At 43.6% G+C, this 23,866-nt stretch overlaps 1 protein-coding gene across 1 annotated transcript in view; it reads right to left on the reverse strand.

Moving 5' to 3' along the window:
• Positions 1–23,866, reverse strand: part of Kcnq3 (potassium voltage-gated channel subfamily Q member 3) — a 275,869-nt gene that overhangs the window by 19,137 nt on the left and 232,866 nt on the right. The window contains exons 2-9 of the mRNA XM_021216452.1: positions 16,670–16,760; positions 15,807–15,933; positions 14,294–14,466; positions 10,704–10,859; positions 9,251–9,361; positions 7,324–7,419; positions 5,838–5,932; positions 2,050–2,076 (exon numbers count right to left, since the gene is read on the reverse strand). Coding sequence (XP_021072111.1) covers positions 2,050–2,076; positions 5,838–5,932; positions 7,324–7,419; positions 9,251–9,361; positions 10,704–10,859; positions 14,294–14,466; positions 15,807–15,933; positions 16,670–16,760 — 876 coding nt within the window. The remainder of the gene's footprint in view (positions 1–2,049; positions 2,077–5,837; positions 5,933–7,323; positions 7,420–9,250; positions 9,362–10,703; positions 10,860–14,293; positions 14,467–15,806; positions 15,934–16,669; positions 16,761–23,866) is intronic.

Raw genomic sequence — 23,866 nt, forward strand, 5'->3', positions numbered from 1 at the left:
TTACACTACTTTACATACACACACACACACACACATATATATATATATGTGTGTGTGTGTGTGTATGTGTATGTGTATGTGTATATATATATATATATATATATATATATATATATATATTTGTAAGATATCTATCTATCTTACAATGCAGATATTCAAACCAGGTAAGAAGAGGTAGGGGAGCCAACTGCTTCCATTTTTATAAGAGTTAAGCAACATATCCTGTCAAGTGTTCATCTCTCTGTGAGCCTATCATGGGAGTTGTCTCTTTTTCTGTTGGCTAATCTCACGAGCATACACACGAAGAAAGAAGTGTAACATTATCTGAGCCCGTCCTCTAGTCAACCATAAGTATTCAGCTGTGCTAATGTTCCACAAGCAAGTCTACGTAATCAAAAGAGTCAAGAAAGCCCTAACTTAACAGTCGCATTGTAAGCAATCAAGAACTTGAGATCCTACCAATATGCTGACTAAATGATTCCTTTCTTACCCTCAAGAATATATCTGGATCTGAAAAGAAACAGGAAACGTAACTGTTTCCCCATGTTGTCAAACAAACCAGCAAATGTGAGCTGTTTGTTCTAGAAAGAGGTAATAAGATAAAGTTCAGATTTTACTATATTTGGAGATAATAATGAAGTGAGACTGGAATGTCAGTTGATTGGCAGCCTATTGAAGAAGCTAATCGTAAAGAAGCAAGGAGCAGGAACACGTTTTCTTTCATTTAAATCATCTGTTCACTGTTGAACATTTTGATGTCACCCCATTCCCTGCCTTCGTGTATGAAGGAATTGAGCCCACACTTCCTCAAGATCTCTCTGTCTCTTACTCCAGGCTGTGTGTTTATACTTGCTCCCATCACCTCCCGCACCAATCTACAAGCCCTACCTGACTACGGTCCAAATCCCAGATGAAGACGATTGAGTAGCATCTGTAACCAACTTTGGTCTCCTTGCAGGGAGAGCCAACAGACACCCAACTCTAACCCTAACAAATCAGGTAACAGATTGCCCTCTGTACCTTGGCTCAGTGGAGGGTTCTCACAAACACACAAATAAACTGGTTGCTGCTTTTCAGGGAGCCTCTTTTCCATTCCCAAAGAACCCCCCTCCCCCAGCCCCGGGGAAATCCTCAAATGTACCTATCTGGACATCAATTGAACCAGAATCAGAAATTCCAAGGCATATTTGAAGTAATATTTAGTACACTTAGACATGGTTTCAGTTACCATTAACTCTAGTGCAGTTCATTCATATATGTGTGTATATAAAACAGTTAACTATAATCCAAAACTGCTACATGGAAACTTCCAGAAAATACTCCATAAATTTAAATCAATACTTCTCTGATCTGTGTGTTCACATCTCTTACTACCTCACACTATTCTGTCAAAATGAATCGTCTTGTTTTAAAAACTAAAGCAGGGTCCAGACCCTGGGCACCTTTGACAGTGGGTTAGGAAATTGAGAAAAGTAGTCATACAGAACCCTGAACCTCTTCTTGCCTCTGCAGCAGCCTGCAGTATTTATGATTTACTGGAAGCCTCGGGTGTGTGGGGATCATGAATTGCAGTCTGTATTTGCTTTCAGAAATGCCATCTGGGAGCCCAAGGAACAAATGGGAAAAAAGTACAATGGAAAACATTATTTTAACATTCAGATCTGACTTTGATTTTTGGTTTTGTTAGTTCCTGTGATAATTCAGAAGGGACAGATGAACCTTTCTGAATCTTGGTCTCCTTATACTCAAAGGAGGATACTAGGACTTATCTCACATGGTGACTGTGCAGATCTACTCTGATAACCTTTTTGGAGCTTAGCTCCAAGGAGATTGACATTGGGTATGTAGCTATTGCTATTATTCATATGAAGTTGTATTTGACTAAATTCACATGAAATGGCAGAGGAATTGGTGGTCGGCAACAGAGTAAGTACCAAAGACTAACTTGTGACCAATAAGGCTACCTAGCAGCTTTCTAGCATGCAGGGCGGAACCCCCCCCCCCCAAACAATGGTGACATGGAGACGGTATTCATAATCAAAAATGTACCTGGCTGCTGCTTCCAGCTGTTCTTTCCTATAAGAGGAGGAGAGAGAAAAAGAGAAAGACCCATAAATGGTATGAAATGGTTACATCTTGCCCCAAAGTCTGTCTTGAAGCTTCCCTTGCAAGGTAGAGTAGGATAAATGGAAAAAAGAAACTTTCTGGAACAGGACAGTAGGTGTGGAAGGAAACTGAAGGATGAGGCAGACTTTGCCATGTGCCCCATGTCCCTGCCACTACCTTTGGTCCTGTGCCTCCAAGCTTGTCTTAGCTGCTTATTCATCAAGAAAGTGAGTGACAGCCTACTCAACACGAGGATTTATCACTCAACTCAGAAAGCTTGTTTTGCAGTTGGGTCAGATCAGGAAATCAAGACTGCCAAATATAGTTGTACACTTCCACCCCTTCCTACCAGCATGGTCAACAGTGTTCACTGGACAGTAAATTATTTCAAGTCTCTTCTCTCATCAGTTATTATTGCAATTGCTGTTTTTTGGAAACATCAATTAAGCCTTATACTAACTCTAAGAGTAACTACTGTTGTCATACTATTTTTTTCCTCTGTTGAGAAAGTTGAGGGCAAAGAAGGTAAATAAATTGCCTAAGGTTTCAGATGTAAAGCAGTAGAGTTGGGAGCCCAACCCAGGCAGTATGTCTTTAGAGCATGCCCTGTAGTGATGAGGTACAGCAGACTGGCCACTTATTCACCAGTCAGCCTTTGCTCATCTCTGCCCAGAATCTTCTACCCCCTCTCTCTATGTAGAGAAGTCTTGCCCATCCATCAAGTCTACTGGGCTCAGCCTCAATCCAGACAGGGTGTTCTATCTCTGGGGTCACCAACGGTGGCTTCCTAAGGCTGTCATTTCAGAACTCAGTGTCTTTCTTTCCAATTTCATCTCCACTGTGGTTCATGGATTCCTTCAGTGAAGATTTAATCATCATCGATCGAATAAATGGTTATGAATCAGGTACCAAGACATATATAGTCATATCTTACCTCATTTTACCCATACAACATTAATTTCTTCAGAAATGGGCATTTTTAATACAAATATCCCTTGAACCAACCTGTGGGATGCAGGTGAGGCTACACCAGAGTACCACGTACTTCTTTCTGAAATAACTTTTTCTTCTCAGACACAAAATGGAAAGAACAAGAGCGTTGGCTGAAGAACTGGGCTCTATGTTTTGTTCCAGCATATGCACTTGCCAGATCATATCAGGTATTAGTCTCAGTGTTCTTCACTTATAAAAACGGTCATAATGGATGGATAAAGTGAGGTCCAGGAGAAATCACAAGTGAAGACAAGATTTCTTTCTGACATAATGAAATTACCCTGGAGTTAGTGTGTTTAATATTATCCAACTTTGTGAATATACTCAGATCACTAAACCATCAGATTCTTTTATAGGGAGTTAAGTGTATCTCAATAAAATTGCATTTAAAATGTAAATAAAAGAAAAAAATCCTTTAGGAACCAGGTGAGGAGACATTGGTGTATCTGCTTTTTCTCTGTTACTAGCATATGGCGTGGGTTGGCATTCAGGGACATTCCTTTCCCAAAGGAATGCTTCATTCCAGAGTGGTTGCTAAGCAAGTTTCTCTAGTGACTTTGTACTTTTGTCCTTGAAATAAAACAAGAAAGAAATGTTCCCTCTTAGTTTAAAAGCCATTCCCATATTACAGCAGCTGTCTGCAACACAATGTAGCCCTCAAGTGTCTGACAGCCAGGACAATGTTGTATTTATAATAAATCAACCAAAAAGAATAGGCCCATTGCCAAGGCCTTGGGATGCACAGTAAATGAAAATCTTCTAGCCTCCACATTCAGTCTGGGTACACGTGTTCTTGGTTTTGAGTCCAAGGTCATTCTGTTTTCTTAAGGGGGAAGAAGATACTGTCCTATTCTCGGGAGGCTCTGATTTATGCGGTCCCAATATCTAAGTCTAATCAGTAATAGCAGTAGTAGAATTTTAGAAATACAATTAGCAAGATCCAAGAAAGCAAGTCTAAGTTAGAAGAGACAGTGAATAACTCAAACTTGTTGCTTTATTTAATAATTCATCTATTGCTTCCTGCCTCTTCTACAAGTTAAGCCCCCTTGACATCATCCACAATTCAGACCCCCTGTCTCTTTTCTCTTCTTATCAGTGCTTTATCTCACCTCATGGCATCTGACCTTCCTGAGAAGTGAGAGCCCATTGACTGTGAGGCAGGAAAGGCTTTTCTGGGACAGGGCTTGCAATTTTCGAAGGTCATGGTGAGGATCTACAGTTTCATCTTGGTTATGGTCATCAATTGTAAAGTTTTAAAGCAACCAGTCCATAAAACCGGTGCCGTTCTATTTCCTTCAATCTTTTAAGATTGATTGATGAGTGGGGGGGGCCGGGTGTGTGTACATGTATGCGGAGGTCAGAGAACAACCCGTAGGAGTTGGTTCTTTCTTTCTGCATGGGTATTAAACCCAGGTCATCAGGCTTAGTGGCCAGTGCCTTTAACCACTGAGCCATCTTGTTGGCCCAGTTTCCTTAAATCCCTAGCCCTATGTCATGGTGAGAGGAGAAGGACACATGGAGGCAGTGTTCATTAGCCAGTCACAGAACTCATACTGAGTGCGTGGGAGACTTGGGTAGACATTGAGAGAGCTACTTACCTACTGTTGGGCTGCATTCAGGGTCACTGAAGTGACAGGTACTTGCTTGTGTACCATGCTTCAGTAAACACTGCTTCAAAAGCAGACAGCACCACAGCAATGAGCTCTCCTTGGTCAAAGGTTCTAGAAGCTCAACATCTGCCTATATCCAAAACTATAGTTTCAAGACCACAGCCTCAAAACACTGAAAGTGAAGAGCCCGTTTTGGAATCCAGGCAATAAGAAGAGCAAGTGCATCGGAGAATTATCAAAACATCCAGGAATTCTGAGCCCTAGGTCACAGATTGGTAAGCAGAGTCTGGAATCATTGTCTTTCATCCTGGTATTCAGTCCCCACCATCAACCATTATGGAAGAATGAAATAATGGCTCCTTGTCAAGATGGTTTTACTACCACCACCCTTCCATCCTAAAGTCTGAAGGTATATATTGGCTCTGTAATGTTCAAAACAATGCCTCTAATTCTAATACCGTCCTGTATTTGTGAACACTGACTTATCTCAGAGAACCTGTCATAACTAAAGGAAACATGAACTTTGGTATTTGAAATGCAGTGGACATCAGTGCATGTTGGATTCCTCAATCCTTTCCTCAAGCTGGTCCTAGGAAGAGGTTATCCATCATCATGACCTTCAGTTCAATTTTCCAACCCTGAGAACAGGAAACACTGTTAATGGTTTTCCAGGACTCCTTGGTCATCTGAGCCTTTCTTTCCTTTGTAGAGTTGTCTGTAAGTGTAGGTTACACCAGGTGAGGGAATTATCAGACTGTAGGATAGCTGATTGTGCCGGCTTCAACTTCCTCTGTTTTCTGATTCTGTTCAGACTGACATTTTCTAGCGCCATGCTGTTTATCTCTAGGTGCCCACTGGAGTCATCTAGAGGTCTTTAAAGATTTGTGATGCCTGGTTTACTTCTGAGGATTCAGACTTAATTAGGCTGGGTATGTTTTGATATCAAGGTTTGTTTTTGTTTCTGTTTTTAAGTTATCCGGTGATGTTAACATGTGGCTCACACTGGGAACCATTTCCCATTGCCCTGGAGAATAGTTCTCTTACAAACCCTGAGACCATAACACAAAGACTAGACCATGGTAACGAATGTCAGACATACTCTGAGCACTCAGATAAGTGACTACTTGCCTGAAGAATGGGAAAGAGACAACTGATTCGTAAAATCTCCAGGTTGCCACCAGATCCATCCTGTTGGGGTTGGTAGCATAATATCTCCAGGCAGCCTGAGGAGGAGGAAACAGGAAATGGAATGACATGGCCATCATATGAAATATTCACACAGCATCCTAGGACAAACAACTCTTAAGCTCTTGACTCCTAAAAATTTGAATTGTCTATATAGTGAGGATTCAGAAAAACGGAGATTCTTGGTTTCTGATAACTTCTTTGAAGAAAACCTTCCTGACCACTTTAGAGCTACAACTGGTGTTGTGGTGAGCTGGGATATGGAGAGATGAACTGGGAGAGAGAGAAGAAGATAGAAATCTTTGAAAGGAACAGTGACTATTCTTTACAGAAAGCTCCTTGGGACTGACTAGTCAATAAAATAGGATAATAAACAGTAGTTTGTGCTACTTTTGAGTATACGAGAGCCTGGAAAGTGGCTCTCATAGACTAAACTTCTGGAATACTCTAATGGCTCAGGGTTTGAAGGTTTAAAGAAACAAGCAGACTTTGAACATTGAAACTGGCTTACAACCATATCATGTAGGATGGTATCTTGTTGTGTCAGGTCCACAGACCCACAGCAGCCCCCACTGCAGCTAGATAAAACCTCAGGGTGCATATCAATATCCTTAGTACTCAGGAAGGCACATCTGGGACACACGCCACTTGCTTCCAACAGCTCATTCAAGCCTAAGATATAAACTCCCCCTGAGGTTTAATACGGAACAGTTACACCTGTCTCATCTCTGTTATTACTCTTCCTTCAGCCTATGGTTGGAGGAGTAACAGTGATGGGCAGAACCAGGTATCCAACATTTCCTGTTCAAAATTTGTTGAGGGTCAGGACAAACTGGTCCAGTAACCAATATTTTGTACACGCTTGTGCTCCCCCCTTTATTAATGGGCTCTCTACTGTTGACAGACAGGAAGGGATCATAGAACTCATTGTAGTTCACTAAGTATCTGAATTGTCAGCTATCTTGTGTGTGTGTGTGTGTGTGTGTGTGTGTGTGTGTGTGTGTGTGTGTGATTGGATCAATCCTAGGGTGGGAAGAAGAATAAGAAGGAGGCTAAAAGAAGTCACAGGCCTAAGCCAAAGTTTTCACTCCAAAATTATCAGGAAACCAAAAATCAAATGGTTTTGCTCTTGAGTGCCGAATCCATTTCTTGAGTAGCTTAGAATTTGGGTGGAAAATGGTAAGGCTTTCACTATCAACACACATAGACTGTGTAGGTAACCATGGTGATGTCTCTAGCCACCCACAAGGGAGCAAATGCAATCTGGTCCACTCCTGCTGAGGGATATGCTTTTGTTCTTTCTCTTTTTCCTCTGTCTCTATCTCTCTCTGAGACACACACACACACACACACACACACACACACACACACACACACACACACACTCACATCCCTGGGCCCATCCTAGTTCATATCCAGCTCCACAGACCTGGATGAGTTCAGCGGCTGGCTTCCTTCTCTTCTCAAAGTGCTTCTGACGATGCTGCTCCTGAACCTTCAGTGCCAGTCCTGAGCCAAGGATGCCCTGCAAAGAGAATTCAAGCCTGTATCAGCTGCATTAGGCTCTCTTACCACCCCAGCCTTACATCTGGGGTAGCAGAGAATGTAGGTCTCAAGGACACCTGAAGCCTGTGTTGACAGTTGCATGTGAAATATCATACACAGGTTCATGCGTTTGAACCCTTGGTTCTTAGCTGGTGTTCCTTTAGGAAGGTTGTGGATCTCTGAAGAGGTGGAAACTTACTGTAGGAATTACATAACTGGAGGTGGGTGTAGACGTTTTGTAGCTTGGTCCTATGGCTTGTCTACTCTGCTTCCTGACTGTCAATGTGATGTGACCAGTAATTTCCTGTTCCTGCCACCATGCCTTCCTTGCTATTATGTACTGTAAGGCAAAGTTAAATCTTCCCAACATATTGCTTCTTGCTAGACATTTTGGTCATAGCTATAAGACAAGGGATTCTGCAGTAGCAATAATAGGTGAAATAGAGCAACGGAAAAAAACCCTGCTCTCTTCTGGAGAGAGTAGGGAGTCTGGTTAAGTGAAACAAGCCGGAAGCCAAAGACACCTGGCTTGCCATCTGATAGCCACAGTCCAGGTGTGACACCCTAGACACTCTCTTATCTGTACTCTGTCTTTATAGGACCACTGGCTCACAGTGGGTCATAGTACCTATCTGACAGTGATCTCGGGGACAACAGGGAAAACCTAGATGACGGACAGGAAATGTTCACTAAGAGATATGACACTGAAAAGATGCCCTGCATATGGTAATCAAAATCTAAAGTATTTTAGCTGCTTGAACAGTGTCCTGGGACATGTACAACAGGCAGAATTTCTAAGAATCGGACCTGCTTTATTTTTCAGGTCAGATACTCATGTGGACTAAGCAGATAGACACATGTATTTAATATGAAAGGGAATTAGAGATGGTACAATACCCTGCCCATCCTTTGCCAGTTTTACGGGTGAGAAAACTCATTCAAGAACTTCATAGCACAAGTCAAATAGCTGGGAAAATACATATAAGCTGGCTAGTAATGAAGAAACAAATTTTCCAGTTTACAAAAAAAGATGGAGGGGCAGCAGAGGGATTTTGGGCTAAGAATGTTCTCTTCAAGCTGCATAATGTGGAGCCAGGCTTTGGAACTGGCTTGGCTTGGGGTTCCTGGCTCCACATCCCAGGTGTGTTTATAACCTTTAATTGCACCTCCAGTTTTTTTTTTAACTCATACTCTTGCCATGAAGAGCAAATGAGATGATGCAGGTAACACATTTGGCATGATTTGGGCACACAGTGAGTCCAAGATGAGCTGTCTATTTTCACTGTCATTATATCACTGTTGGAGGAAGTTATTCTTTCACATGTCAAGAACAACTCTTGAGAGAAATGAAAACATTTGAAAATTTAAGGCAGAAAGTGTTAGGCCAAGAAAAAAAAGTAATTCAGATGTGAAGTATGTGCGCTGTGTTAGGTTTGGGGGTATCAACAGATGAAGACGGAGCTCCAGCCCCTAGAGATGTCAGTCCTTGAGGTGAGGCAGAGATGGAAACCTGCTAACCCACAGGGAGTCAGAATGGCCACTGGAGGGGGCCACTGTCTTAGACTGAAGATGACAGTACTGTTTAGCAAATGAGGAGGCATTTAAAGACATCACTCCTGGCACAAGGAAGCAGCAGAAGCCATGGGGGAGGGGTGAGGCACCACCATGCTGACATAACAGCTGATAAATGATGACAGGGTGTGGAACATCAAACTCAGGATACAAAAGGGTGAAATGTGAGGCTCGGAATTTGAGCTGGGTCTCGGCATTAAGGGGAATTGTGACTTCCTGTCACAATGGAAGGAACTTACTGCCGGAAGGGCAAAAAAGGAGACGCCGATTAAAGAAAAGGTGGCAGCAATCAGACGTCCTTCCCAGGTTTTAGGTGTCTTGTCTCCATAGCCAATGGTGGCCAGTGTGATCTGAAAAAGAGAAGCGTTCAGACAGGGTTTCCCCAGATAAGGAACAGCAGTGGCAGTCAAAAGAGTTCTGCTGTGTCAGCCTCTGCGCCTGCCCAGATGCTGCTCGCATTTATATACAGCAAGAGTCCTGCACCACAGCTCGTTTTAAGGTTAGAGGTGTCCAACGAATTGCGAAAATGTGCACACATCCTTGTGCGTGTGTGTGTGTGTGTGTGTGTGTGTGTATGTGGGTATACAGTCGCTTCTCTATAGCTTGGGATTTAACCAACTGTGCTTCAAACATTTCAATAAAACCAAATGATAAAATAAGACAAATAAGAACTACAGCCCACCAACCCTTTACATAGCATTTGCATGTCATTAGGCACTAAAAGTAATCTAGGTTTGATTTAAATACATAGGAGGATGTCTTTGGCTCGAATGCAAATGCTACAGTGTTTTCTAGGAGGAATTGAACACCTATACATTTTGATATCTTCAGAGAAATGGAGGAAACTGAAATTAGCGTCCTGTTTACACCAAGGCATGGCCGTCTTTGTGAATGTATGGATTTATGTACAGCCATGTGATAGGTTGCGTTTGTCAGAGTATTTGTGTATGTCATTATCTGTGCATGTCTTACTGTCCATGTGTTTGTCCTGAGTAGTATATTCCAGTGTGTGGTTATGTGTTTATCAGGACACAGTTCACAAACACCGTGGCCCTCTGGAGCAAATCTGCTTGCCTTCAAATCTCAAGTGCCTTGAAGTAATTATTAAACTATTTTAGCTCCCTTCTCTGGTACTTGCCTCAGTTCTCTCACTTAAAAAAAAAAAAAAAAAAAAAAAGGCTAACGTGTTTGGGTTTAAACACCAGTTACTTAGCATAGTGATGTGGAGCAAATTAAGACTTCAGTAAGTGCCAGGATTAAGACTTCTATAGGTGTTCACACTTCTATATGTGTCTTCAGGTCTGCCTGTCATGCATATGTCTGATACTGTTTTTCTTTTTTCTTCCTCCCCCCACCCCCCCATGAACATGGCTTGACGGATCACTGCCTATGACTGACAAGGCCAGGTCTCAGATAACCAGGCAAAAAAAAAAACAAAAACAACAACAACAAAAAAACTGTTCTGCATTCTTACAAGTTCCATAAAAAACAGTTTCTAGGTACATTCCTCATTGGTAGAAGCTTCTTGTTTCCTCTCTGTAGATTTGAAGGTGGAAGAGGTCCATCCCTCATTGGATGCAGAATGAAGCTGACTTGAGCGTGCACATAGCCTGCTCTTCGCCTCCCTCTGCATCTAGTGGTCAAATCTCCATACACCATCTCTAGGGTCGTATTTCAAGGAAGGTGACTCACCAGGCCCCACCACAGAGCATCTGCGTAGGTCTCAAACTCCTCTTTCATCTCCTCTCCTTGGGCATCCATCTCTGGCACATCCTTCTCCACCAGGTAGACAAGAAATGAAGAAAGGATGAGTGTCAGGAAGCCAATGTACCAGGCAGTGATGAGTTCCTAGAACAGTGAACAACAGAGGGAGTCAGTAGGAAGTCCTCGGTGGAAGCTTGAGCCAGGCATCTGGAGTTGGAGTCTGTGCTTGTTTGTCATGTTTACCTTTTCTGAGCCTCACCTCCTAGCCATGGAAAACGGTGTGTGTGTGTGTGTGTGTGTGTGTGTGTGTGTGCATGCATGTGTGTGTGTGTGTCTGTGTGTCTGTGTGCAAGAATGCAGACATTCCCATCATTAAATACTGGAATGTTGTAAGTTCCAGGACAACAACTCAGGTTTCATGAGAAGGTGACTGGTCAGGAGAAAGTGTTCAGAGACAAGCACAGAATTTGGGAGACTTCATGTGTCACAGAGCTGCACGGAGCAGGGCAAAAACCCAGCTCCATGGGCAGATTAGCAGCAAAAGGCAATTAGTGTGGCCCAGGAGACAAAGCCATGGAGAAGGACCCCACACTACCACCGCTTCACTGTATGGTTCAAAGGACAACTAATCTCTTATTCATGAGATGAGAATTTTCATTTCATTAAAACATCCCAGTTATGCTAGGTGAATATAGTTTAGTTTTAATCCCAGAAGGGGGATATGGGGCTGCCTCAGATTGTTCACACCTGCTAACTATCATTATCTCATGCTCTAGGAGGGCTATGATTTATTTATTTATTTATTTATTTATTTATTTATTTATTTATTTGCTATCTGCAAATAGTTTACCTTTGGAATGCTAGGGACACTTGAGAGGGTCTAAATGCAACAACCCTGAGAGGACCTGTGGTAGCTGCTGGTGCCTGCTCATGCTGGTTCCTGCTGATGGCTTTTGCTATTGCTGGTTTATTGATTGGGGATATTCGGATGATGAAGACTGGACTTACCCTAAGGAACCTCCTGCCCCTAAGCAGTAGGAAGTAGTCTAAAGCACGCCCCTATCCCTTTTAACCTTCTCTCTTGAGGGGTTGGGAGGGGGTAGGGAGGAATAAGGGTTGGAAGGGTATGAGACAATAGAAACCAATAAAGTGGCTCAAAAAATATTCCTACAATGCTTAACACACTGATTTTCAAAATAATAATAATAATAATAATAATAATAATAATAATAATAATAGAGATAATAATATTAATATTGATAATAATAAAAGAGTCCTACAGGTGTCCTATATACCCTTGGTGGAATTCAGACAAGCCTTCTTATGTTAAAATGATCCTGCATATTAGAATATATGAAAACACAAAAGACAAACGTGACTTATGATCTCCTAGATAGTGCCACACAGTAAGAAGCAAACAAGGAAATGTGATTGGTAAAGAGAACCAAGAGGTGGTAAAGCTTTGGGCTGATGGAGATGATCCCCAGGGGCCTCTGCTGCTTTACATCCTCTGTTGAGGCTTAGTCTGGTAGAGTGGGTGGGGAGAAGACAAGATTATAGGGGAACATGACCTGAATGCAAAGCCATGTTCTTACTGAGGCATCTCAGGGAGCTGGTGTTGGCAAAGCTGTCCTTCCCGTGGCAGTCCGCTGCCAGCTTTTGGGTCAGGAGAGGCTCACTGACAGTTCTTACTGCTTTGGCTCACAAAGTCACTGCCGCCCACATTACCCTTTCCTGCAGGAGCAAATGAGGAGGCTCCAGCCATCTGCGTTCACCTCTTACCTTCGTTATGGTTATTTCCCTGGATTGTTTTACCCCGTTAGAGAGAGTGCTGTGGTCTGAATAAGAGCTACCCTTCCTAGGCTCAGATATGGAAAATTTCTTTCCGGGCTGGTGGTGCTAATTTGGGATGCCGTGGCAACTTTAGGGGTTAGGGCTTAGCTGGCAGAAGTGGGTCACTAGGGGTGGGACTTTGAAAGGCTTCCTTGGTTCCACTTCCTGTTCTGCTCTGATGTGAACAGTCTCCAACACATAGTCCTGCTGACACAGCCTCAGTGGCTCTGCCCAACCTTCCCCACAACAGTGTGCCAAAACTCTGAAACTGTTAAGTCAAAACACATCTTGCCTTCCTCACTGTTTTATCAGGTAAGGTCACTGTCAAGATAAGAGAGCTCAGTTCGGTTTTCCGAAAGAGCGCCACTGTTTTGTATTCAGACTGCTTCTCCACACTGTGAGGCTTTTCTTCTCATGGTCTTGCTTCCCCCCACAGTGTTGTACGTACACTGCATGCATGTACATTCACATGTGCAAAGGTGAATGTCACCAATATTGGAGTGGGAGGTTCTCTGAGGGTCTGCCCTCAAAGAGATCTGAGAGGGGAAAGGAAATTGCCCACTCCTTCCCCAGGGGTTTTCTGAAGACCCCTACAGAGCCTCTTGCTGGTGTAGACTGCAGCTGGGAACCTCTGCCTCCCTGGGCTCCTGCAAGCCCGAAGATTGCTTTGTTGTTTCTTTAGAAACAGCTGCTTGATCATGTGCAGCATGCAGATACACCAGCTGTGCTGGGTTATCAGGTGACGGTATAATGGTTGGCATCAGGATTCGTAGGATTCGTAAAGTGGGATTCGTAGTCATTTACAACACTGTTCAAGCGAATCCTGACTCTATAACTTTCACTAGCAGCTCGGTAGCGGAATCTATTCCCTCCCATGGCAAGTATTCTAGCAGTTAGCACTGGGATCAAGGGACTGTGACTGCTATATAACCAGTGTTGGGAAGTGGTGGCATGAAATCTTTTCCTGTTTTTAAAATATGTTCTGCAGGATCTGTAAGGCCCTTAGTTCCCTGCCTTAGTGACTCAGAGCTCAGCTTCCTGACACATGAGACCCATCCAGAATACCTGACACTGGAAAAATGAACCAGTAGAGATCCTGGGGCATATGGGTCATGTGAGCAGTGCTTGGCTTATTTTAACTATAGGATCAACACAAGAAACCTCACCCTGGTAACACAGATTTTTCTTCTCTGTGTCTCCGAATGTCAGAGGAGTCAAGTATAGAACTTGTCCCAGAGTGCAAAGAACGGATTCATTAAACAAAACAAAACAAAACAAAACAAAAACCCAAAGTAACAAGGATAGAGTTTGTATCCAAATTAGTCAGAGGGGCTCCAAAATTTCCCCCCTCACTTGTTACATGCTGCCTTGTGTGAGTTCATTCGACCCTTTCAACCATGTGGGGGTATAGATATTACCACAGAGCTGTTGAATCATAAATGGTAATCTCAACCACAGAAATGAGAAAACTGAAGGCCAATGAGAGGTGAATGTTTTTTGCCAAACCTACTAGCTTATAATGGAACTGTGACCTAAGGTCAGCTCTGTCTGTGGCCTACATCCACCTCCCTGGGCCACACCTGCATATGCTTCTTTCTCTACTTCCTCCCCGTTTTCCTTGTTATTATCATTGTCAGTTTTGGCAGCATGACTACCCTCATGGACACTACAGGAAGATGGTTCTATAGAAAGATACAAGCAAGAGAGAAGCCTGTGTTAACTCAAGGCTTTTCCACGGCACTTACTTTGCTGTGGGCACAGATAGCGGAGCCCAGGAGCTTCCAGGTGCCACCCCTCCTATCCATTCGAAGCATGCGCAGGATCTGCAGGAAGCGGAGGCTTCGCAGGGAGGTGGCCAGGACATTGCCCTGGTTTCCCACGGCAACCACTGGCACAGAGGCAATCAGCACGAAGATGTCTGGGAAAGAGGACAAACCATGGCAGAGAACAGAAAGAAGGTCATGCAAAAGAAAGACCCCCCCATTTCTAGCACTATCTAGGAGCAGATGAACACGTATCAAGCAGAGGGCCGTTCTAAGCAGTTGTGTTGAGCGAGACGTCAACTGCCAGTGATAATGGATTATGCAGTGAATGATGAGGAAATGAACCTTTTGACACCACCACTGACATCCTAGGACTTAGGGAAAGACCCTGTTAGACTCCGCCGCTGGTTCTAGAGCACAGAGGTACAATTTCTCAAAGTTCCTTATGTGGCACTTGGCATTTGATAGCCGATGAGTGGTGGAAGAGGGCATTAGGGATTGTTCATGCTACAGAAGTGAAGCCTGATGCTTAGGCTCTGTTTTAATGTGGTTCTGCTGAGTAAGCAGAAAGTGAGATGGGATCTCGGGTGTTAGTCATTGAACGATTAGTACAGGGGCGATAGAGTTTTCCAGAACTGGGCTCATATGTTTGATTGCTTGGTCCCAAAAGGTGAAACTATTTGAGAAGGATTAAGAGGTGTGGCCTTTTTAGAGGAGGTGTGTCACTAGAGGAGGTGGGCTTTTGAAAGCTCAAAGCCACACCAGGCTCAGTTGTTCTGTCTCTGCTGTCTGGGGATCAGGTTGCAAGCTGTAATATCTCTGTCTCTCTGTCTGTCTGTCTGTCTGTCTGTCTGTCTGTCTGTCTGTCTCTCTCTCTCTCTCTCTGCTATAATCTCTTAGGCGCTCTTCCAGCATCATGCCCAGCACTGGGCTCCCTACTGTGATGGTTACAGACCAACTTTCTGAAACCATAAGCAAGTGCCTAATTAAATGCGTTCTTTACAAAGATGCCTTGGTCACGGTGTTTCATCCCAGCAATAGAACAGTAATTAAGACTAGCAGAATCTGCTCACTGATTATGAAACTGGAAGAACTCAGTTTTGTGGACTTAACTTTCTATCTCTGTAAAACAGGTAAAACGCTGGTCCGGCAGAAGCGCACCTTTGATCACCAGTGGGGTGGCACTTCCTATCCCCACTGGCCTTGAAGGCACAGGTGATATGAGCTATTTTGGTGACCGAGTGTGCTGCTAGTTTGGGCCCTGGGGATATACACTATCTGGTGCTCTGTGGTTTCTTTACAACCCAAATGCAAACAGTGAGCCCAGTCTTCCACCACCGAGAACCACCACCTGTCTAACATGTCAAGGAACAATTCAAGGAGATGGATTTTCAACACTGGATATTTTGGCACTCTCTGCACCCATAAAACTTTCTTAGAGAAATACTGTAGGCGAGGACGGAGGCCACCACTGGACCCAATTGTCAGGGCTTACCCAACATGCACAGGGGCTTCCTGGCAAACTTTAGCCGTCCGCGCCAGCCTTTGTACCGACAGCAACATCCTGCAGCCCAGATCCTCAACGCAAACTCAGCTCCAAAGATGAAAATAGCAAAGGTTTCCTGTGTGAAATAGGGGATGGCACGAGGTTAGTCCAGGGTCAGGACTACTGAGCTCAGAGGAAATGGGTATCTGTTGCTGCTGCACTAGTGGTGAGGATACTGGAGCCAGGGGAAGAAGTGCATGTTGGCCATTGTGACAGCTCCTGTCTTCATCCCGCCATGTTAACTCTCTATGCAAAATGAATCCAGGTCTGAGCTTTTCTGAAGATTCCATTCCAACCAATCATTTTTTTTTTTTTTTTTTAGCCCACTGAATGTATTAAAATACCCAATAAGTGAGGTCAAACACAATCTGCTAAGCCCACCCAGAATGCTCAGACACTGCTATCCTAGCTGGACAGTGTTGCTGACCTTGGCTTTTGCGCCAGCCATTACCTCATGCGTTTTATAGTACCATCCTCAGTTTATGTTTTGGGAAATCAAAGGAGGGTCAGGGTTTAGAACGGAGTACATCTTTAGGTGAACTTTCAGAGGGCCAGGAAGCTATGTTTTTATCATCGAATACTGGTGGTTTGGGTTTGGACTATGTGCTCCTTATTTCTGTCCAAAACAGTGGATCATCATCAGGAAGGCTATGCCTATGGCAGGCCTGGCAAGACAAAGGGGGGCGTTGCTTTTTCTTGGACCATGCCTTGGCTAGAGACATTAGGAGAGTGAGATCTCAGCAAATAGTTTCCAGCTAAACGCCACCGAGAGCTTCCGTCCTGGAGTACAGTGCCAATGGACCATAGCTTACCAGCAACAAAAGCCAGTCTCCAGACACAGTCTCATATTCCTTGAAGGTGGTGAGCACAGCCAGAATCAAGCATCCCAGGACAATCAGGAACCTAGAAGGAAGGAAGAAGGGAGGAGGGAGCTTTAGTCCTGGCTGGTACAGCAGGCAATTACAAGAAAGGCCGGTCAGTGAGACACTGGACCGTGTAGTGTCACATGCTTTATAGGCTATTTCATTCATCAGCCACAGCATCCCTGAAGGTGGGAAAAATGATGAACAGGACTGAGAGTGGTTAAGAAAGGAGCATGCTGTTGCTCGATCAGTTAGACATTTTATCTATTTATTTATTTATTTATTTATTTATTGGTCTTGGAACACATTTTCTGACCAATACACCCGATGATCCTCCAAGCTAAATTTGCACTTCCAGCCTTGTCTAGGAATTTAACCACAATCACACCAGCCTCTTCAATCTGTTAGGCTTTTTATTTGAAATGAATAGCTCTAACATTTAAGTGAAACCTACCTATTCCGAGCCCCGAATCCTCTTCTCAGGCGAGGGTGATGACGGTGTTGATGTCAACGTCAACACCTCTACCCACTACATTTGGTCATCACCTGTCACCTGCCACTTCACACATGCCAGTTCATCATCCTCTGAGTGACTCTCAAGGTCAGTATGGCCATTCCCCTGCTGTAGGGTTTTAAAGACCAGTATTGTGTAAAATGTTAAACGCTCGGTTCTACAACATACAGCACTAGCCTCCGCTCTATGAGATGTGCCTTTAGTTGGCATTGAACATGGAAGTGGATGCCAAGGCTGAGTTGGTATACAAAGAAACACCTCACATCCCAGAGCTCAACTCCTGTAGCAGAAGTAGGAGCCTTCCAGACTCTTCTCAATATCTCATCTGATGTGCATGCAAACATGGGGCTGGCTCCACAAGATGTACATGGCTGTTCCCTGTGACTCATGCCCTTGTATGATTGCCTCACCCAAGTCCAAGCAGACACCAAGGCTCACTCCTTCTTTGCTTTCTTCATTATATGGCAAACGCCACTAGATAGTCACGCCTGTGACTGTGCCATACTGCATGGAGTTACATCTCTCCAGACTGGAGCTAGAGAATCTCTTGCTGGCCTCAAAAAGGCTGTAGCATAGGACTAAATTAGACCACTGATACTCAGAAACTGTGAGTTGCATAAAGAAATGGTATCATTACAGTCTACCAAGAGAGCAGAGGAGAGCACTGCTGGAGAGCAGAGGCTGTACCAGGTCTGTTTATATCCAGTGACTAACCCAGGGCTCAGAGCTCTAAGTAACCAAGAATTGCTTAAGGAAGGTATTAGAGTGACTTCTATAATTCCCTGTTGCTGGAATTAAAGACACAGAACACACACACACACACACACACACACACACACACACACACACTTTGTTACACAGACATGAGTACATGCACACACACATGCACAGGCTGGTATGTAGATCACCAATGTCAGTTTCTGGTTTCAATCCCTGGTAACACACCCACATATGACACACATGATACACACCTACACATATGAAACATACATGCATATGACACATACACACATACAACATACATGGCACATAAACATGCAGTGTATTGATTGAGCCCTTGCTTAGCATGTGTCAAGTTCTGGCTTTAATTCCTAGTACCACATGTGAACACATGCACATAGTCATATACGATAGAGGCACATAATGTACATACATGTGTGTATGCACACATGTGCATATATATGACAGCTTCCCTTTGTCTGTTGTTTGCTTTTCATGATTTTAGTCATTCATTGCTAGCCTACTCTGAGAATATAAAATGCAAACTCCATAAACAAGCCATTGATGGGTATTAAGTTATTTTATTATGATTTATTACTGTCCATGTTCTACTCTGGTTAGTTATTCTTATTAATTAATCTTGTACCATGCTTAGTTTGTAAATTAAACTTTATTACAGGCAGGCAAGATATATAGAAACACACAGTATGAATAGTTTGGTTCTATCTAGCATTTGGACATTCAGAGAGCATCCTAGCACACATCAAAAAGGACAATGGAGGTATCTGTATCTATATCCGTAGTCAGCTCAGCGAGTGCTATGGTCAGTGTTTGCTGTCATGGCTGGTGAAAGAGAAGGGCTGAGGAGATGATAAGGGTTTCCTGAAAGAGACTCCTCCTGGTGGTCTCAGAAGGACTGAACAGGGTGACAGGAAGGGCAAGAGGAGCACACTGAGGCTCTTGTTGCTAGGATATAGCAAAACAGATGTTGGGTGTGTGGTGGCCCCAGGCCCAAGAAGATGAGAAGCTTCAAGAGAACGTGCTGAATTTGAAGTCCAAGTGAAACTCTACATCGTGCCAATCAAGATCCAAGATCAAACTTTACAAGAAAGGTTGATAGCCCGTGGACCTCTGACACTATGGGAGAGGAGGTGGAGAAATCACCTGTAGGCCACCATCCAGTTTCAATCTAGTTCTGATCAGCCTGCAGCATGCAGAACCGAGACTAAACCAGCAGGGGGCAGCCAACAACCACACAACTAGCTATGCACCAGCGTCATTGGGATCTACTTTCTGAGACTGGAGAAAGACCGATAATTTATGAAACTCAAATCATCTAGGAAGGCCTTCTAACCCGACAAGACATTTTTTCAGCTTCTTGCAAAGTTCAAACTGTCCTTAAAAATAGCTCGAGTTCAGCAGTCAGCCTCAGTCTTGCTGACAGAAGCCAGATGTGTCTGGGCCACAGCAGCACCTGCCCTTCTGGTTCCTTTGTCTAGTACTCTGTAGATGCTCCACTAACCTTTCTTTTTCTCCTTCCCTGTGCCCTTTGTCACTCTGAGCTCCCTCTCTACAACCCTCCCTGCTTCTTTCCCTCACCCCTCACTACCTCGCGCATCCCTGGGGCGCATCTCTTCTTCCGCCCCATCCCTATCTTCCTCGGCTCTGCGCTCACATCCTCTCCCTCCCTCTGTGGTCTTCAAGCCTGGAACAGGAGGTTTGGGAAGAGATCCCTGAGGGGATCCAGCAGGGCCCTTCTGCCCACAGTTCCAGGCTGTGTTTGAGAGCAATGCTGGTCCGGGTCAATGCCGTCCTCGTGCCCTTCCCCCAGACACAGTCACCGCCATGCTTCTCCCCCACAACTCTTTCCGTATCTGCTGCCATCTTTCAGCCAGGAAGAAGTCAGGGGAGAACCACATAAGGGCACTCTGAACTGCACACTGCTCTGAACTGTATGCTCAGGTGACCAGTCCAAGGCTCAGTGTGTCCTGTCTAGGTCTGCTCAGAACCAGACCTCCACCTGGCAGCACCCAGGAAGACACAGGACCTGCCATGACACTGAGATAAGGAGGTGGAAAATGCGCACACATATATTGCCATTTTCATGTGGTCTTTTATTTTATTTTTCTTTTTTTTTTCCTCCTGAGAACATCAGTGGGGGCATGGAAGAGTCACTACTTTATATACATACTTATATATAGGTAAGGCCAGAGCTTCCAAGACCAGGTGACAGCATCACCAAGGGAACAAGAGACTCCTTTGCTGAGAGCCAGTAAGAGACCTTGATGGAAAATTTGCAGGGAATCCACCAAGTAGGCGAAGGCACCAGGCCACCCCATTTAACTGGGAGGATAGCTCCCTTTCTGCTCCTCTGGACTCCCACATTTGGGAAGTCTTCGGTCAGGGACCCTGCTGGGACTTTCAGTAACTCTGGGGCAATTTTCCACCAAATGTCCCTCAAGGCCAGAGAGGCAGGCAGCAGCCGGACACACTCAATTATCATTAGAGTTCCTTCATTGAAAGGGAGGAAGGGTCTCCCATCCTAGGCAGGTGTAGGCAGAATGAACTAATAGAACCGGTGTGCCTGGCTCCCTCACACCTGACCTCACTCAAGGCACTGCCATGGTTCCTGGCTCTTGAGCAGATGAAATACACCTGACAAAGAGTTGCTAATAAAGTCTACACTATGCAAAGAACTCAAATGATTCAACAACAACAAAATCAAACAACTAAATTACACTGGTCTAAAAATCTGGATATATTGAAATATCTATGTATGTACGTATACACATAATATACATATAATATAGATATACATATTATATATACATATATAATATATATAATATGTGAAATATTACACACCAGGAAAATTTGGGGAATAAAATATGTATATATATACATATACATATACATATATATATATATATACATATATATATATTCACAAATATTAATTAAATCCCAACTGGTCAAGGCCTCAAAATAATATCTGATTATTTTTTAAACTCTAGTATGGACTGGTCGAGACTGCCTGGAATGCAGGATTCACACTGCTGCCAACTTATCTGGAGGAAATGCTATTATCATCTGGTAATGTTTGTTAGATAAGAGACAGGACTAAGAATGTGCCGTCTCCTAGAGACATGGACATGAGCTCATAAGTAATACTCTTATTTCCCTAATGTTTCTTTCTCCTGACTCTGTTCATAATATATTCCCCACCCAAGTTCTAGCAAACACAACACTCAAGGAATCCCGAGAAGCCAGTTCTTGTTCCTTTAGAGACACAAGTTAGCATGTGAACACAACATGACAGCGGCGGCAGAGTGATGGTGACACCTTAGCCTTCGGCTCTCAGCCTAGTCTGTCCCCCATAATGCCATTCTTCGTTTTGCATTCAATAAAGTGGAGAGAGCTTTGATTGGATGTGTGCTTTTCCACGGTTAGACTAATGTGTTGCCTTTCATTAAGTCCCAACCTCATCAGGAAACTGGGGAAATATTACACCAGGAAAATTTGGGGAATTTAAATGTGGTAGGTGTTTAGTTTGCCTTGTTGAGATCTGACCTATGTTCTCCCTTTTCCTTCTGGAACTCATTTTCTCTGCTCAAGTGTATGGCATGCTTATTTATCTGCGAGGTTCAAATAGTTCAAAACAATGTCATCTAATGTCAGGATCTAACAGTACATATGAAAAAAGTACAAAGAATAATTTTAAAATGATTCAAAGTGATAAAAAACTTCTTTTTTTTTAATCCCGTGTTAAGAGTTGCAGGACTGCAGCTACAGCAAGCTAAGAACACCCTGTGAAACAGAAGCCACATCTCAGGGTGAGCAAAACAGTACATACACAAGCTCGGCAGAGCAGTGCAGCTAGATATGATAACGTACAGCTAGAGGCGTATCATCTCTGGACTAGAGACAGGGAGATCAGAAGAAAAGAGCCCAGGGGAAAGTACCCTCATCACTGCCTTTCCTGCCTCCACTCTACCCTTCAAATATTTTTTTCTCATTATTTTTCTAAGTAGACGGATCAAGTCCAAGGTCTTTAGCAAGGAGATCTGGCTCTCCTACATCAGATCATTCCACAACATAATTGATGTGAGGAATGATTTCCACAATATGCTACTTACAAGAAACTCACTTTTGCACCAAAGGCCCAAATATGTTGCCAGTGAAAAGAGAGGAAATACTTTCCCCTGAATAGTAACCAAGGCACAGGAGAAGTGACCTTCCTAATATTAAACCTTACAGCAGAAGTGAAGAGCAAAATTGCTGAGAGGCCAAGGAGAGCATCACAGGCAAATGGGTTTCAATGCATTAAGAAGCCATAGAAGTTGTAAACAAATGCACAGCCAACTCCAGAACTCCAAAATATACTAGGCTCCCCTATGCTTGTCTCCTCAGTCTTGACTTTTCTAATCATAGCAGATTTAAAAATTTAATTAAAACACAGAAGACTCTCAGTATTCTATTTCCTTTCCTAACTCCCTATTTTTCTCTCATCCAGTTGATGCATCCTTTGTCTTCCAAGGAGGTCTTTAACTGATCTCAGGATCTGTCACCCCCTCTATTATGATGTCCCTCCTTCCCTCAACAGACTCCCGAATGGTCACTTGTTACATATTAGGAGTTGAGAGTGGACCATACTTGTCTGTTAAAAGCTTGCACTTCATCACTTGCTCTACAAACAATGGTAGGGGAGAATTCTTCTGATCATTCACATAGGATTTTGTTTTTCACTCTTCATAATCTTTTGCAACTCTTGACCTGGGCATCCAGTGACATGCACAGTGCATCTTAGATTGTTCTAATGAAGTAAGCATCCTATGATTTCCTGTTGGGAGCAAAGCTCTTGGCACAAGACAATAGCTGAAGAAGCTTTCAGTTTTCGGTTTGTTTCCAACTCTGCTGTTTCACCTCTGTAAGCACGGGGAAGCTCTTTGTCCATGTCTTCATGTCTACATCTATGGCATCTACAATGCGGGGGAAATGGCACCACAGGTCTTTCTGGATGGTTTTTTATGGGTTCAAGATGGAAAAGTCTGAGTTCAGACATCAGCTGTGCTACTTGCTACACGGAGGGCGGTTTCATCACATTGCAAATGGCAATGACACAAGCTCCTAATTCAGGCTGCTGGGAGAAGTAAATGAGAGAATGCTCTTGGGTAACATAGTGTCATGCTTGTCCCAGCATGTTGATCTGAAATATGCTAGCTTCTGCAGGAGGGAATCTTAGCTTGGATGGGTCATGGCAGCAGCTAGGTTCCACATCGTTAACAGATGCACTTAATAGTTCATCAATATCTCAAAATTACTTATTTAAAATTAAAAAATCTACTAGAAATTAAAAGAAGTCAGAGGAAGTATGTGTGTCAGTTCCATCACAGACTGCCTTGTCCACCTCGGGCCGAGTCACACGTTGGCTATTTCCAAAGAGCCTTTCAGATTCATTCAATCTTCTATAAGCAAGTCGTATTTTTGGAGGTTTGTGGCTTCTGCCTGGGGATAAGGTTATCGGCTTTCTCCAGACCAGGAAACTCTCTGTTCTCTTCTGCAACAATGACAGCAGAAATACACACCAATTTCATTTCCTTTGAATCTGTTCACATTTGACACTTCCATACAAAAGCAGTGCTGTCCTAACTCTGGCAGATTACAAGGTGTCTTCCTGTGGAATGGTGATAGGTCCCTCCACCTCCACAATGCCCCTAACTGTGATATCTGTTGCTATCAATTTGGCATCCAAAATTTGCATGGCAGGCTTCTAGATGCCACACAGAGATGCAGAGTTATATTTTAAGGATCTTCTTAAGACCACGGCACCTGCTAGGTTTCCCTGAAAACCCAGAGCGACAAAGGAAAATATTGAAGGCTGTGGAGTAGAGCTGTAGCACACAGATACCAGG

Source organism: Mus pahari, chromosome 17 (assembly GCF_900095145.1).
Source record: "Mus pahari chromosome 17, PAHARI_EIJ_v1.1, whole genome shotgun sequence".
NCBI classification, from domain to species: Eukaryota; Metazoa; Chordata; class Mammalia; order Rodentia; family Muridae; genus Mus; species Mus pahari.